Source organism: Cladophialophora psammophila, assembly GCF_000585535.1.
Source record: "Cladophialophora psammophila CBS 110553 chromosome Unknown aczJe-supercont1.14, whole genome shotgun sequence".
Lineage (NCBI taxonomy): Eukaryota > Fungi > Ascomycota > Eurotiomycetes > Chaetothyriales > Herpotrichiellaceae > Cladophialophora > Cladophialophora psammophila.
The window spans coordinates 535545-548022 of NW_006912935.1; the positions used below are offsets into that span (position 1 = coordinate 535545).

At 52.4% G+C, this 12478-nt stretch overlaps 5 protein-coding genes across 5 annotated transcripts; 4 read left to right on the forward strand and 1 right to left on the reverse strand.

The window, feature by feature from the left end:
* Positions 1–108: 108 nt before the first annotated feature.
* Positions 109–2555, forward strand: A1O5_08744 (uncharacterized protein; the record flags this gene model as incomplete). Its single annotated transcript, XM_007749325.1, has 5 exons — positions 109–267; positions 380–1099; positions 1243–1562; positions 1615–1938; positions 1994–2555. 5 exons carry the CDS (start codon positions 109–111, stop codon positions 2553–2555), a joined length of 2085 nt encoding a protein of 694 aa, XP_007747515.1.
* Positions 2556–3655: 1100 nt separating this feature from the next.
* On the forward strand, positions 3656–4939 carry A1O5_08745 (uncharacterized protein; the record flags this gene model as incomplete). The annotated part of the gene is made up of 1 exon (XM_007749326.1): positions 3656–4939. One exon carries the CDS (start codon positions 3656–3658, stop codon positions 4937–4939), a length of 1284 nt encoding a protein of 427 aa, XP_007747516.1.
* Positions 4940–4982: 43 nt separating this feature from the next.
* On the reverse strand, positions 4983–6428 carry A1O5_08746 (uncharacterized protein; the record flags this gene model as incomplete). Its single annotated transcript, XM_007749327.1, has 5 exons — positions 4983–5278; positions 5342–5636; positions 5697–5815; positions 5875–6199; positions 6264–6428. The coding sequence occupies 5 exons, from the start codon at positions 6426–6428 to the stop codon at positions 4983–4985; spliced, it is 1200 nt and encodes a 399-aa protein (XP_007747517.1).
* Positions 6429–6909: 481 nt separating this feature from the next.
* On the forward strand, positions 6910–8760 carry A1O5_08747 (uncharacterized protein; the record flags this gene model as incomplete). Its single annotated transcript, XM_007749328.1, has 5 exons — positions 6910–7045; positions 7112–7227; positions 7295–7493; positions 7547–8321; positions 8388–8760. 5 exons carry the CDS (start codon positions 6910–6912, stop codon positions 8758–8760), a joined length of 1599 nt encoding a protein of 532 aa, XP_007747518.1.
* Positions 8761–10215: 1455 nt separating this feature from the next.
* Positions 10216–12003, forward strand: A1O5_08748 (uncharacterized protein; the record flags this gene model as incomplete). The annotated part of the gene is made up of 1 exon (XM_007749329.1): positions 10216–12003. One exon carries the CDS (start codon positions 10216–10218, stop codon positions 12001–12003), a length of 1788 nt encoding a protein of 595 aa, XP_007747519.1.
* Positions 12004–12478: the final 475 nt, after the last annotated feature.

Genomic DNA, 12478 nt, shown 5'->3' on the forward strand with positions numbered 1-12478 from the left:
GCACCTGACTTTGTTCGCGCAAATCTGGGTCAGCCCACACCCTGCGACAAACGGGAACAAGGCTGTGTGGCTCACTTGCACGGACATTGGGGACAACGCAACACATTCATGGCAAAAATTGCTCCAGATTACCGGAACTTGGCTCAAGCCTCGTTTGCCTCGTCCAGTATCACTCCCGAACCCGCCCCTGCCCCTGGTCGAGGGTTGAAGAGGAAACGTCCGAACACCAAGGTTGCCTGCAACCATTGTCGCCTCAGGAGGTGGGCTGTAAGTTGCACCTAATACCCAAGTACTCAAGCTCCATCTGGTCAGCCCCTCCCATCAATCTCCCGTGCTCTCCGCTACTTCTCCAAGCGCATGTTGACAACTGCTTGCTTAGTGCGATGGCGAGCGCCCCCAATGCTCGTCATGCCGCAACGCCGGCGTCGCTTGCGTCTACTCGAGTATTGACAAGTCGGAAACGCACATCGGCATCCTGAAAAGAGAAAATGATGCCCTGAGACAGCGGTCCGACCAGCTGGAAGAGTTTCTAGACCTGTTGAAAAATTCGCCCATGGATCTGGCCCAGATGAGCTTGCTGAAGCTTAGACATGCAGATCCTGCTTCAGTAGTTGGCCTATTACGCGCGGGAGACCCTAGGAACCCTCTGTCTGAACAGAAGACAGCCCGCGCATATCTACCCCCAATCCAGTCTGACCTGGAGTTCGAACGAATGGTTCGACACCCCGTTGCGTATCCGATGCTGGGTACGAGGACGGATAATTTTCCTATTATGAACATGACACCAATATTCCCTGAAAACCAGATCCCGCTGCCTCTCATCAAAAATGATCCGGATGCCCCCTTTATCGAATCTTGTCCCCAGCCGGCTGCTGTCGAGCACGAAGAAACTCATCGTCCTAGCAAGGTTCATATCCAAATTGGCCCCCAGCCGCCGCCTCGTTTCTGCGTGGACCCCAGGCTGGGTGGCTTGAGCATTGAATTTTGGACCAATGTTTCCATATCTAATGAGTTTGCGGCGGGAGCAATATCCTTATACCTAGAAACGGATCATCCTTTTTTAGGCCTTTTCGACGCTGACTTGTTCATTGACTCACTGGTGAGTTGCAGCTTGGGGTTTTGCTCTTCGCTTTTAGTGAATTCGTTGCTCTCCTATGCCTCTGTAAGTATAACCGATTCCCACGCCCACGCCGCCACTGTCATCGGCAATCACGCCACACAAATTACTGACCAATACTCCAGCAAGGATACAACTCCAAGGATCCGTCCGCCCTAAGAAAGAGCTACGAGTTCCAAAGCGAAGCCCAAAGCCTTCTGACTGCTGGGAAGCTGTCCGATTCGCTCTCCAACCTAGCTGGTTTAACTCTCTTATGGATAGGTCATATATGCCATGGGTCGGGCAAAGATGGGCTCCCTAGCGTGGATGCAGGTATCAAAATGGCTAAGAGGATGAGGCTTTTCGGCGTGTCAGATACACTGACAACCAGCGACTGGTCCTCCGACTCAAGGGAGGACCAGTCCGCAATGGCGCATACTGCATGGGGTTGTTTTAACATGTCAATGTGAGTGCCATTGGTCACGCCGTCTAATTATCGTCGGCTCTAAAACTCCTAGGGTGCAAACCCTCTACGCCACTCCTGTGGTTACGAAATACCCGCCCATGATACCCATTCCAGGGGAGACGCAGCCCCCTCCAGGAGACGATGCAGGGAAGTCTAAGATTGAGTTCTCTGGACCTGGTGATACATTCCAATCGTTCTGTAAATTTTGGAAGACTGCATCTGGCATATTACTGAAATATCGTCCTGTCGAGGGAAAGCCCAATGCGACCCTGGAGTTTACGCTGTCGGAATATCACAAGATCGTCGCCCTAACCAACCATCTCCCCGAGACAATGTCATACCTTAGTGGCGCTGCAAGTCATGTATTTGTGTTCCAGTAAGTTCACTTTCCGAGATCTTGATCGGCCAAGGATGTGCTGATCAGCGCAAAGAGTCTGGTTTCATGGGTTGATTCTGGATATTTTTCGTCCCCACATCGCGGATAAAGACCAGCACGGCTTCAGCTATCTCTCCCGGGGTGCATCTTTGCCACAGGAAATCTTTGCTGCTTCGACAAGGCAACTCAAGCAAATCATTCTCATCTATGGTAACTACCCCGAATCTTCCTACGATATCTGGTGGCATATCGCCCTGATGTACGTCGCCAACGCCGTTGTGAAGGAAAGGGGAGACCCTGAATGGCGCCCCTATTTCCTGCTCTGTCTTTATCACTATAACATCCTCGGTCACTGCTTCGGTATGGTCCAATGGATTGTCCCGGGGCTCCTTACCATCGCAGTTCAATCCGGAGCCATGAGGAGCTCGGAGGCCCTTTACATCAAGGAGGAGTTTCGCAACAATCAAAGAACGAACAGACCCCAGGGCAGTGGAGCCGGTTTCGTCTTGGATATGGATCGTGCGGTCACAGATTGGAACGCTGCACAAGCTGATCAGCTTGCTACCGAGTTTGAGGACCTGAGTTTGTTTAACGAGTTCACAGATGGCATAGTCTAACGCAGGTCTTAGATTGGGAACCAAGCCCCGGCAAAATTCCAGGCCCGGAATCGCCAAAGAAGTCTTACCAGCGAAAATGGGCCCCCAACGCCCCCAGAATTCGGCGCCTTGATGGGGAGAGCTACAGCAATTTCCACCCCAGTCGAGATATATGTCTAGTACTGTAGCATCTTTCAATTAAATGCCAGAGGACAGGCGAAAGATTTAACATGGTGTTTTCTACTGCAATATGCGACCAGACAAGCAGTTCATTCCTTGGTAGTGTCTACTTGTCCTTGTAGGAAATCCACAAGCCGGCCTCCGGTAAAGGCCGCTCATTAGCCTTGCTGGTGCTGCCGCCACCGTCCGCTTCAGCCGGGGCCGAGCCCTTTTACACGCGCCGCCGCTTTAATGCCGCCGCTACACATGAAAACCTCGGGTCACGGCTGCTTGATCGCTCTCAACACTCTTGACCTCTCCTCACAAGTTGCTCAAGCACCTCAATGTTCGGTGTCTTTCCTAGCTGCGAATCCCCCCCGCCCCCAAGCTCTGCTGTTACGCCAGTCACACGGCGAGCTTGCGACACATGTCGTAGGCTCAAAGTCAAGGTAAGTTCTTGAGGGCTCTCATTCATTGAAACCCTCCTCTAAATCGAGCCACTCAGTGTCGAAATGTGAAACGGGTACCCAGTTCTTCGCCCCATCCCCCAGAGTCTTGCAGGCAGTGTTTCCGTGCGGGCCTGAAATGCACTTACGACGACAAGCCTGCAAAACGTGGCCGACGGCTGAAAGAGTAAGCACCAAGTCGGACGAGCACCCGTCGGATAAGATATGCATCTCTAACCCTCGCCACATAGCCACGGTCGCGAGACCACTCATCCGCACTCCGGATGTTTGCTTGATTTGGACTCTCGATCCTCCCAAGAGCCAGGCCTATCTCTCGACGAGACAATTCGGATCCTTGCAGAACCGGAGTTGAGTAGCCACTCGAACCATGATGTCCCAGTCAACGCAGACCATGAAGGACTTGAAACCAATCGCGAGAATCTCCCGTTTGAATTCCACCCGTCTGACTCTGATATCATTTTACTCAACGACAACCTATGCTCGGTAGCAGATGTGATGTTCCAAGGTGACGACCTTCCTAGAAGCGACGAAATCTGGAATGCCATCGCTGAGTTTTTTGACGCGATGTATGTTGTGTTTCCGGTCTTGTCATACACCAATCTTGCCTCACGTCTGATCATCGAACCAGCTTGGCGCGCCATCCCCGAATTTAGCACGCTACTCTGGTCCATTCAGATGGTGAACGCAGCAAGCCAATTCCGCATGGCACTCGGAGACAAGGCACATCTTTCGGAGCTCATTACCCAAGTGGAGAGGTCACGTCTGGGTTATGACTTTGCTGATCCAGCCACACTCGATAGTGTGGTTGTCTCTTTATTTCTGTTCACCGCCTATAACGTCCTCGAAAGGCACAACCGCGCGTTCTTGTACCTGGACGAAGCTCTCTCTCTCGTAGAGGCAGTGGAACCTCTCGACGAAGAAGACCGGCACAGAAAGCTACAGATTGAGCAGGTTCTCTTTAATACCGAGGCAGCAACTTTTGCAATATATGCAAATAAGAGCAGACGGCGACGGGCTCGCAGGCCACTGAGGATTGTGGACGGATCACCAACGGGGCCACAATCTGTTGGGCCCACTGATGAATCCGACAGAGTTGCTATGCACTTATTGAGGCGCCTCACTGAGATACACATGGCCGAGGATGCAGAAGCATTCGAGGGAATAGATATCGAGTCTGAGGCTGATATGGCAACGCTATTTGGGGCCGTTTTTAAACGTCATCGATACTCCCGTATTCAAGCAGCCGATGTGGTTGTTACGCGGCAATGGCAGCTGTCAACAAAACTGGTCGCCGATCTTAGACATGGGCATGGGATCTCGCCGAGGTTACAGCAATCAGTTGAATTGCTAGGTCTTGCAGCCATGTCCTGGATTTGCTTATTGGGAGAAGGCGAACTACGAATCGTGGGCCTGGGGAAACTATCTGGCCTTGCACAGAACATCTACTTTTTAGCAGGAGGAGGTAGGTGTCAATACATCCTAGGAGGTCTCGCGGGCGCTGTCATCAAGGAGGATCATGAGAAGATTTTTGCACCTCGGCTGGCTGAGGTGGTCATGCCTTTGATATCAACAGTACCTTTACCAATGAGTTCACTGCAGCGCTACGAAGATCAGAGCTCGACCACCCAGGCACGGACGGCGATGCAAGTTGAGCGTTTGAATATTGGCATCTTTGAATCCCACAGCGATTCCTGGAAGCCTTCAATGCAGGATGATGTGAGAGAGAATGACGACTGCAATTCGCCAGACCTGATCAACAGATTTATTGACATCTCCTGAACGAACCAATTGATCGGAGAATCGCTGCCTATTCTCCGGCGAATCAAGCGTCTGCACTGCTAAATGCTGCCATGAAGATGTCTCTCTGGTTCTCAAGCCACCTCTTTGTCACAGCTGCGTTTAGTGGAAAAGTGAAGCCATGGGGGACACCAGCAAGAATCTCTTCCGTGACATGTGTGCCAAATGAGCGAAGAAGCTGTGCATACGCCAGACCTTGGGGCATCAAATAGTCGCAGGCAGCAACTGTTATGTGAGTTTGGGGATGTTGTGAAATGTCTTGGGCCATCAGAGGAGATGCAAGATGATCGTATATATCGGTCGAATTGCCGACATAGAGCTCTTAGAACGGGACGGTCAGTCGGTTGTCTCGTTGACCCAGTCTACGGTACGTGTGTGACATACCATATAATGTTTCGAATTCCTTGACCACTTGCTCTGGAGCCGGCGGCACATCTGCAACTGTTTCCTCGATGTTGCTCCTTTTACAAAGCCGTCGTTCGTTGAACGCAGCTTGTGCTTTTGGGTGTGCAGTAACAGGTACCACAAGATTCACCAACCGGAGACTGGGATATCCGGTCACTGAACGCTCCCGGGAATGTTTAATGCTAGCCGCAGCCGCAAGATTCCCCCCTGCGGAAGCACCCCATAGTGCTATGCGGGAGGTATCTATTTGATATGTTTCTGCATTGCGGATTGTCTCCAAGAAGCTTCATTAGCCTTCGACTAACGTTGGGTTTCAGGTAGGAGAAGTAAATACCCACGCAATGGCCTCGCTGCAATCCTCTAGAGGGGCTGGAAATGGATGCTCGGGGGCAAGCCTATAGTCGACGCCCAGAACGACGGCACCCAGATCGGCCGCAAATATTGTCGATGCGACTGTTGTTACCGTCAGTTTCGGGCACAGCTGCCACCGCTGGCACATGGTCACTACTGACTTTCGTCACCACGAGAATTCCCATGTATCCAGCCGCCACCGTGGAACATGAGTATTGCAGGTCTCAACTGCCGCTTTGATATCGTCTCTTCAATCTGGGGATCATAGACACGTATGTTGAATGTGTCTTGGCTCCCATCTGAGCATTGCACGGATACTTCCTTTACATCGATCCTGGTTCCCGGTCGTCGACGTTGGATGTCACACCTGGCTCTATATTCGGCCAGAGGTCCTTGCAAGAAAACGTTGTCGATCCAATGGCGCATGGCCTGGACGTCGGTCCCCCCGGGTATTGCGGTCAAGTCAACGGGCAACTTTGCCATTTCCTATACCCCCAGTCAGTATTGCCTCCTGTCTTCTTCTCTGTCACTGGTTATGACGCTGTCACACCTGTAAGAAATTAAAGTCTGGGATTTGAAGTTTGTTCACGGGGTCAGGGCTCATTCCCAGCGCCCTGCAGAGAAGCTGCAGGTCTGGTGACGCTGAGACATCCTGCTCGTGGAGAGTACAGGGCTCCTGGATACCAGCTGTCCCGGTGACTGAAACTGCAGCCATGTTTCGATTCGCTCTTGGGAACAAACCGGCCCAGCGGGAAATAGTCTGTTCTTTTCATTCCCATCATCCCGCCGCCCAGTCCCGGGTGCTGATCCTCGCTGGGTCAGGAGGGAGGATGCATTTGGTCCATTTGGGGAATTCCCAGTCTGGAGAAATTCTCCAAGCGGCTTAGTGACTGTCGCCATTTGTCAGCTCTTCGAATTTTGCAAGGCTGAACACTGATTTCTACGTCTCTTTTCGACCATGATCCATTGGACATTGGTACAGTACGTCCACTCCATTAGGATTGTCCCTTGACCCATCCCACCATGAAATTCCCCATGGGGATGGGTTGGATAGTCATGGTGCACCTACGAGACCTCGGCTACCCCTGGGGGAGAGCCAGTGGACATCACTCTATATAACAGACACGGTTCCATCTGAACCCTCGGAACAATTCTTTCCATATCCTGCGCCACTAATTTCTCTTGTTCTCAAAGCAATGGCTTTGTTCGCGACCAAAAACGATGCAACCATGCATCATGAGCATGTTTCCGAAGTCACCCAGGATGCCGCTACAATTGATCGCCATCTCCATCATCCTACGGGTTGGTGGAATTGGCGACTTGTCGTTTATAGTGAGTCTCGCTTCCTCGTACTCGGGCTCATTTGCTCAGAGATCCCAACTAACATGGCATGCCCAGTGATAATCGTCGGCCTTTCCATGGGCCTTTATGGTTACGACAACAACTTCGTCGCTCCGCTTTTGTCGTTGCCTCTATTCATACAGAGATATCAAGGTCCTGGAGTGGCTTTCACAGTGAGTCGCGATCTGCAGGCGTTCTTAAAGATATTGCGCAGGGCTAACGCGGTTGTGTTAACTCAAGGCCCGAAATCTCGATGTGCTTGTCACAGTTCCGCTCGTGGGCGCGGCCATGGGAACCTTTGTGGCATCACCCATGATGAAGTATTTCGGCCGGAAAAAGACATTCATTGCAGCTTACTTCTTGCTTTGCACTCCCGGCTCGTTTCTTCAGCTATTTGCGCCCAATATTGGCGGTCTTACGGCAGGCAGGTTTTGGAATTGTGAGTGTCAATCCATTTCCCTGTCCCCGGTAACGGTCTCATTGGCCTTTTAGACGTGGGAATCAGTATCTTGACGACTACCGCTCCTCTTTATCTTGCTGAACTTGTCCCTGCCCATGTGCGTGGCAGAGCGGTTGGGTTCTGCATAGCTGGAGTAGGCGCCATAGCAATCCTTGCTACGACTATTGTCTGGGCAACTGAGAAAATCAACGACGAGCGACAGTACAAAATTCCTCTGGCCGTCCAAGCTGCCTGTCCCGTTGCCTTTGGCTCTCTGACGATGCTGTGCCCTGAATCACCACTCTGGTATGTCCAGCATGGCAAATTTGACGCCGCACGGCGTGTCCTTATGGCCATCCGCAACAAGAAATCAGATATTGTCGAGGCAGAGATATCCATATACCGAGTATCCATCGTCGAAGAAGCCGAAATGCGAAAGGAAACCAGATTCTGGGACATCTTGAATCGAGCAAACCTCAAACGCACTCTGACCGCAGGAGCCTTGCTGAGCTCGAGCCAAGTGGGTGGACAAATCTTGATCGGGACTTATTCGACAGTCATCCTTGTGCAGAGTGGTGTTGGAAACCCTTTCCAGATGACCATCATCATCACCTGCCTGCAATTCCTGGGGACTATCATCGGACCTACACTAGTGGACAAAGCTGGGCGGAGACCCGTGGCGCTCGTCGGCTTCTCGATCCTTTTCGCCCTCGACCTAGCCGCTGGAAGTCTCGCAGCAGCCGGGCTGAAGACGAACGGCCAGAGATTGGGCCTTGCTTCGGTGTTCATCATTTTTGCCTTTGCCAATGCCGTTTCCTTCCAATCCTTGTAAGATTACCCGTTCCAAGGTCACTATCTCTTCCGGCCTTTATGCTAATATATATGCGTTTCCAGGGCATTTGTCCTCCCTACAGAGATCGCGACGCCAGCCCTCCGAGAGCCCACGGTGGCATGGTCGATGTTCTGGTCCTACGTGACGGCCGTGATCACGACATTCGCCGTTCCTCAGCTCACGTCAGCCGACGCCGCAAATCTTGGAGCGAAGGCTGCCTTCATCTTCGCCGCCTGCGTGTTGATCACGGTCGTCTGGGCATATTATTACATTCCAGAAACCGCAGCTCGCACGGTGGTCGAAGTTGACGAAATGTACGCCCTCAATTTACCGATGCGGAAATGGAGACACTATCAATGCCAATCTGTCCGTGTGACGGCAGAGATTGTGGAACAGAAAAGTACGACTCGCAATCAAGAGGGAGAGGCTGCCTGAAAATGCTTACCGATCCTCACTGGGGTTGAAATGTCTCGAGCAAACTGGTCCTTCTAAGTTGACACTCTGGTCGCAAAGTGAATCCCAGTTGCAGCAAGGAGTCCACTCGCGCAACAGTTTGAAATTTACAAGATCTCGACTTCTTTAATAGTACATAGCGTTTCATTGGCTCTATTTGATCAACTCGTTTCTGCACTGCTGCTTTCCCCCAGGACAAGGACATCGACATATCAGATCGCACAATTATATCTTACCCTCATCGCATGAAGCCCCATTGAAGCAATTCAGTCTTTCCTGATAGGTTTGTTAGTCGATGCATCAATTTTGTCCTTGACCCTGCGCGATGTGTGAGGCTTGCCTATGCGTTGTTTCGGCCGGTTTGATACAAATACCGCCATCTTTTGGAGCCAGGAATAGGTATGCCAACTCTGGTCGCACAATCGCGTCCCCAAGTGGCCGGGCGGTCTCTGGAATGTGGTACATGATCCACCAAGGACAGGAGAGTATTTCAACCCTGATTGGATGACTAGCGAATCCCTCGATTAAGTCGACTGGTGGCCAAACTTGCACCCTGTCCGACGTCTTGATCTGGGCGCAACCCTGTGTGGTCTTTGAGCTGTTACGAGGTAAAATCTGCCTCGAGGGCTCAGAAGAAGGGCCAAGCACCTACCCATATGAAAGGATTCTGGCATTCCTGGAATCCGCAAGCGAGGCATGAGGACCTGCCCCAGTAACCCCTCTCTATTCCAGCCTTGCGTCACCTGTCCTGTCTTGCCTGTCATTTGAGGGGTTGTGTAAGAGGTATGAAGCGATTGAGTTTCAGCCGAGCTGGTGAGGAATGGTGCACGATTGAGGACTGATCAAAAGCGTCGATTTTTGAGGTAGTGGTCCCGTCCAAGCAATTAGTTCCTCTAGAAGAAGCAACGGAGCTGCGCTGTATCTTCGAACCATCTACGCGACGATTAGGCAAACGGTAAGGCAGTCGATATCTGACTTTCGTCTTGAAGCAGCCTTTGTTGGACGGCATCATGAAAGAGGATTTGAGTCCATTGAGCTCAGTGACGTTCCAGCTCTCTTTAACGGAATCTCGTCTTGTCCGGTGCAAAGACCGCAGCTTTACCAGGCAGACCAGCCCAAACCCCGCACTTTGGGTCTGCGACAGGCTAAGGGGCCAATAGGGCTGCATCTGGGACGAGACTTTGGGTTGCTGAGTCACTGAGCTGTATCCTCATCTGGGCTGGATCTTAGTAGTATCACACGATCTGGGCGGGATGGGGGGAGGGGACCGAGAGCCCAAGACAAGACTTGTGGGCACCGCATCTCCTGCATGGCCCCTCGCATGACCGTCGTTTATCTATATCTCTAGAACTCTGTCTTCCCGCTCGCGAGGACCATGAGATTGCAGGATTCAACTCCTCAAGCAGTCTCTCAAGGACAAGAACGCCCCGTTCCAGGATGCCTATCATCGACAAAGATGTGCCTGAGGCTATGTCGATCCCTTCGGCCACCCTCCGCAAATTCTCAGGATCTCGAGTAGACCCCTACACGCGCTACGTTGCCTACAGGCTCTTCCGAGACCTGAATATATCCATTCAGGGTCAGAGAAACATTAACAACGCGCTCAGCAATCTTCCCGTCTATGTGTCAGTGGCCCCGGGTGAGAAACTGTCCTTCGGCTGGGGTCTGTCCAACGTCATTCGCGACCAGGCCGTGCACGAGGGCTCCTACGAGCATCTTGCCATGATGATTGCGTTGGGGGAGAGCTTTCACGAACCTTACGGTGCCAGAGTCCTCATGGCACTGGCAAATGCGGCGGCCGGCCCTGAGGATGTGACACCGCATTTCAATCAATGGACAGCTACTCTGCACGGTTGTAACGGCATATTCGCTACGTCGGACTTTGGATTGCTGGTCGAGGACTATCTTCAAATCGACCCTTATGCCACCGTCTACCCAGTGGCGCGCGTCAAGAGCATTGATGACGTCTTCCCGCCGAGCATGATCGCCGAAGCGCTGCGGGCGTTGATGCGCGTCACAAAGGGAGAAGAGAAGCATGTTGCGCTCGTGGGCAGTGCCATCATATCGTGGTTCGCAGCAATCGCAGAATGGTTGTGCGACCTGCGGATAGTCGTCTATCAGAAGGATGGAAAAGAACTCCGCGTCACTCACCCCGATCAACAGCCCCAGGTTACTCTGGTGTTTGTGCCGGAAGCAGGCATCAACGCGTCGTTCGAACCATGGAAGCCAACCGAACCAGCTGTCCAAGACTCGTCCCTGATCGACCGGACTTACTCAGCGACTCTCCACACCACGAGGTTCGGGGGTCGGGTTGCGTGGCAATCATTGCTTCCTCGGGTGTTTGGCAAGAGTTTCCACCATCTCGACCATGACGAATCCAAGGCCTTCGGGACAATGATCGGCAGTGCAGCGCGCATGTTCGAGGGTCTGGCGCATGGCAAAGGACACGAGGAGCACGATCAATTGGTGTCGGTCCAAAACCAGAGCAACACCGCCTCGTACGGTGCCGGCCTCATTGAAACAATCACAAACTGGCTGCCAGAACTGCGCAGATTCCAAGGTCGCATGGAACGCTCATTGAAACTGTCTCGTGAGGACGCCTCAGCCTCTTATGTGGAGAACTTGACCAAGATCAGGAGAGCGTGCCACTGCGGCATTTGCACGTCCAAGGACGAGGTGGAAAAGGACAAGGAAGGAATTCCCCCGGCCCACGGATACTGTCTAGCGGCCTTGGTCGAGATGGTCATCTCGCTCGGTCTGGTCCTTGCCCGGATGGCGGTGTCGGCTCGACTGTTTCCCACCAGATCAGGCGTCTACAGTTTCTATCAGAGTCAGGTGTCGAGGAGAATGGAGGCTCGCGGGTTGCACTGGACGATGCATTTCAAGCTCGTGTACGGCAACGTGTGGAACGCCCCTGATGCCGTGCGGCTGCAAAACTCGGTGCAAATATTCGCCGGGTCGAGGCCCGAGAAGGACCTGCCCGAGAACCTGGTCGCGCTCTCCCACGAAGGATGTTGCGCGTACTTCATGGACTTGGAAAAGAGAATGAAGTCTTCGTCCGATCGCCCCCAAGTCAGGCTGATTCGAGTAGTTCCTGGGGGCATCAATGTGGGTGAGAAAGTGTTCGACCGGGCATGTATGGGACCTGTGGCGGAGGCTGACCCAGATGACCCGTGGGAGGACATCACATATGAGCACCTACCCGAGCCTTTATTCTTCAAATGAGGCCAAGTCAACGAGGGCACCTACTTCGGGAAGGTCTCAGATACCCGGATTCACAGCTGCAGAGTTACCTAGTCCGTATTGGGGTCCCAAGGATTGAGTGTCTGTTGAGCAGCAGCAGGCGAATTTGGCTCAACCACTGACTGACGGATCAAAGGAAAGAATGGGGTTCTTTTTCTTTTTCTTTATTCTTTTGGGATTCTGAAATTGTTGGAAAGAGGGTTCGGGATCTATGAGGCAATCTGGTAAAAGCGGTGGGGGGGGGGGGGAGGCGCCAGCGGGAGCAAGTTGAGCAGCCAGTTGAAATGGGATCGAGAACAAACGCGGAGATGGTTCGGAGGATGATATTCGAGCTGAGATCATGTGGTGCCATGTTGCAGTAAGTGGTGCTTGTATTTCTACAGCGGGACATGGTGTAATGCGCCATTATTAGAAGATATTCCCCCCCAATTTCCTCTGTAAAGACGCCGAAAGAAGC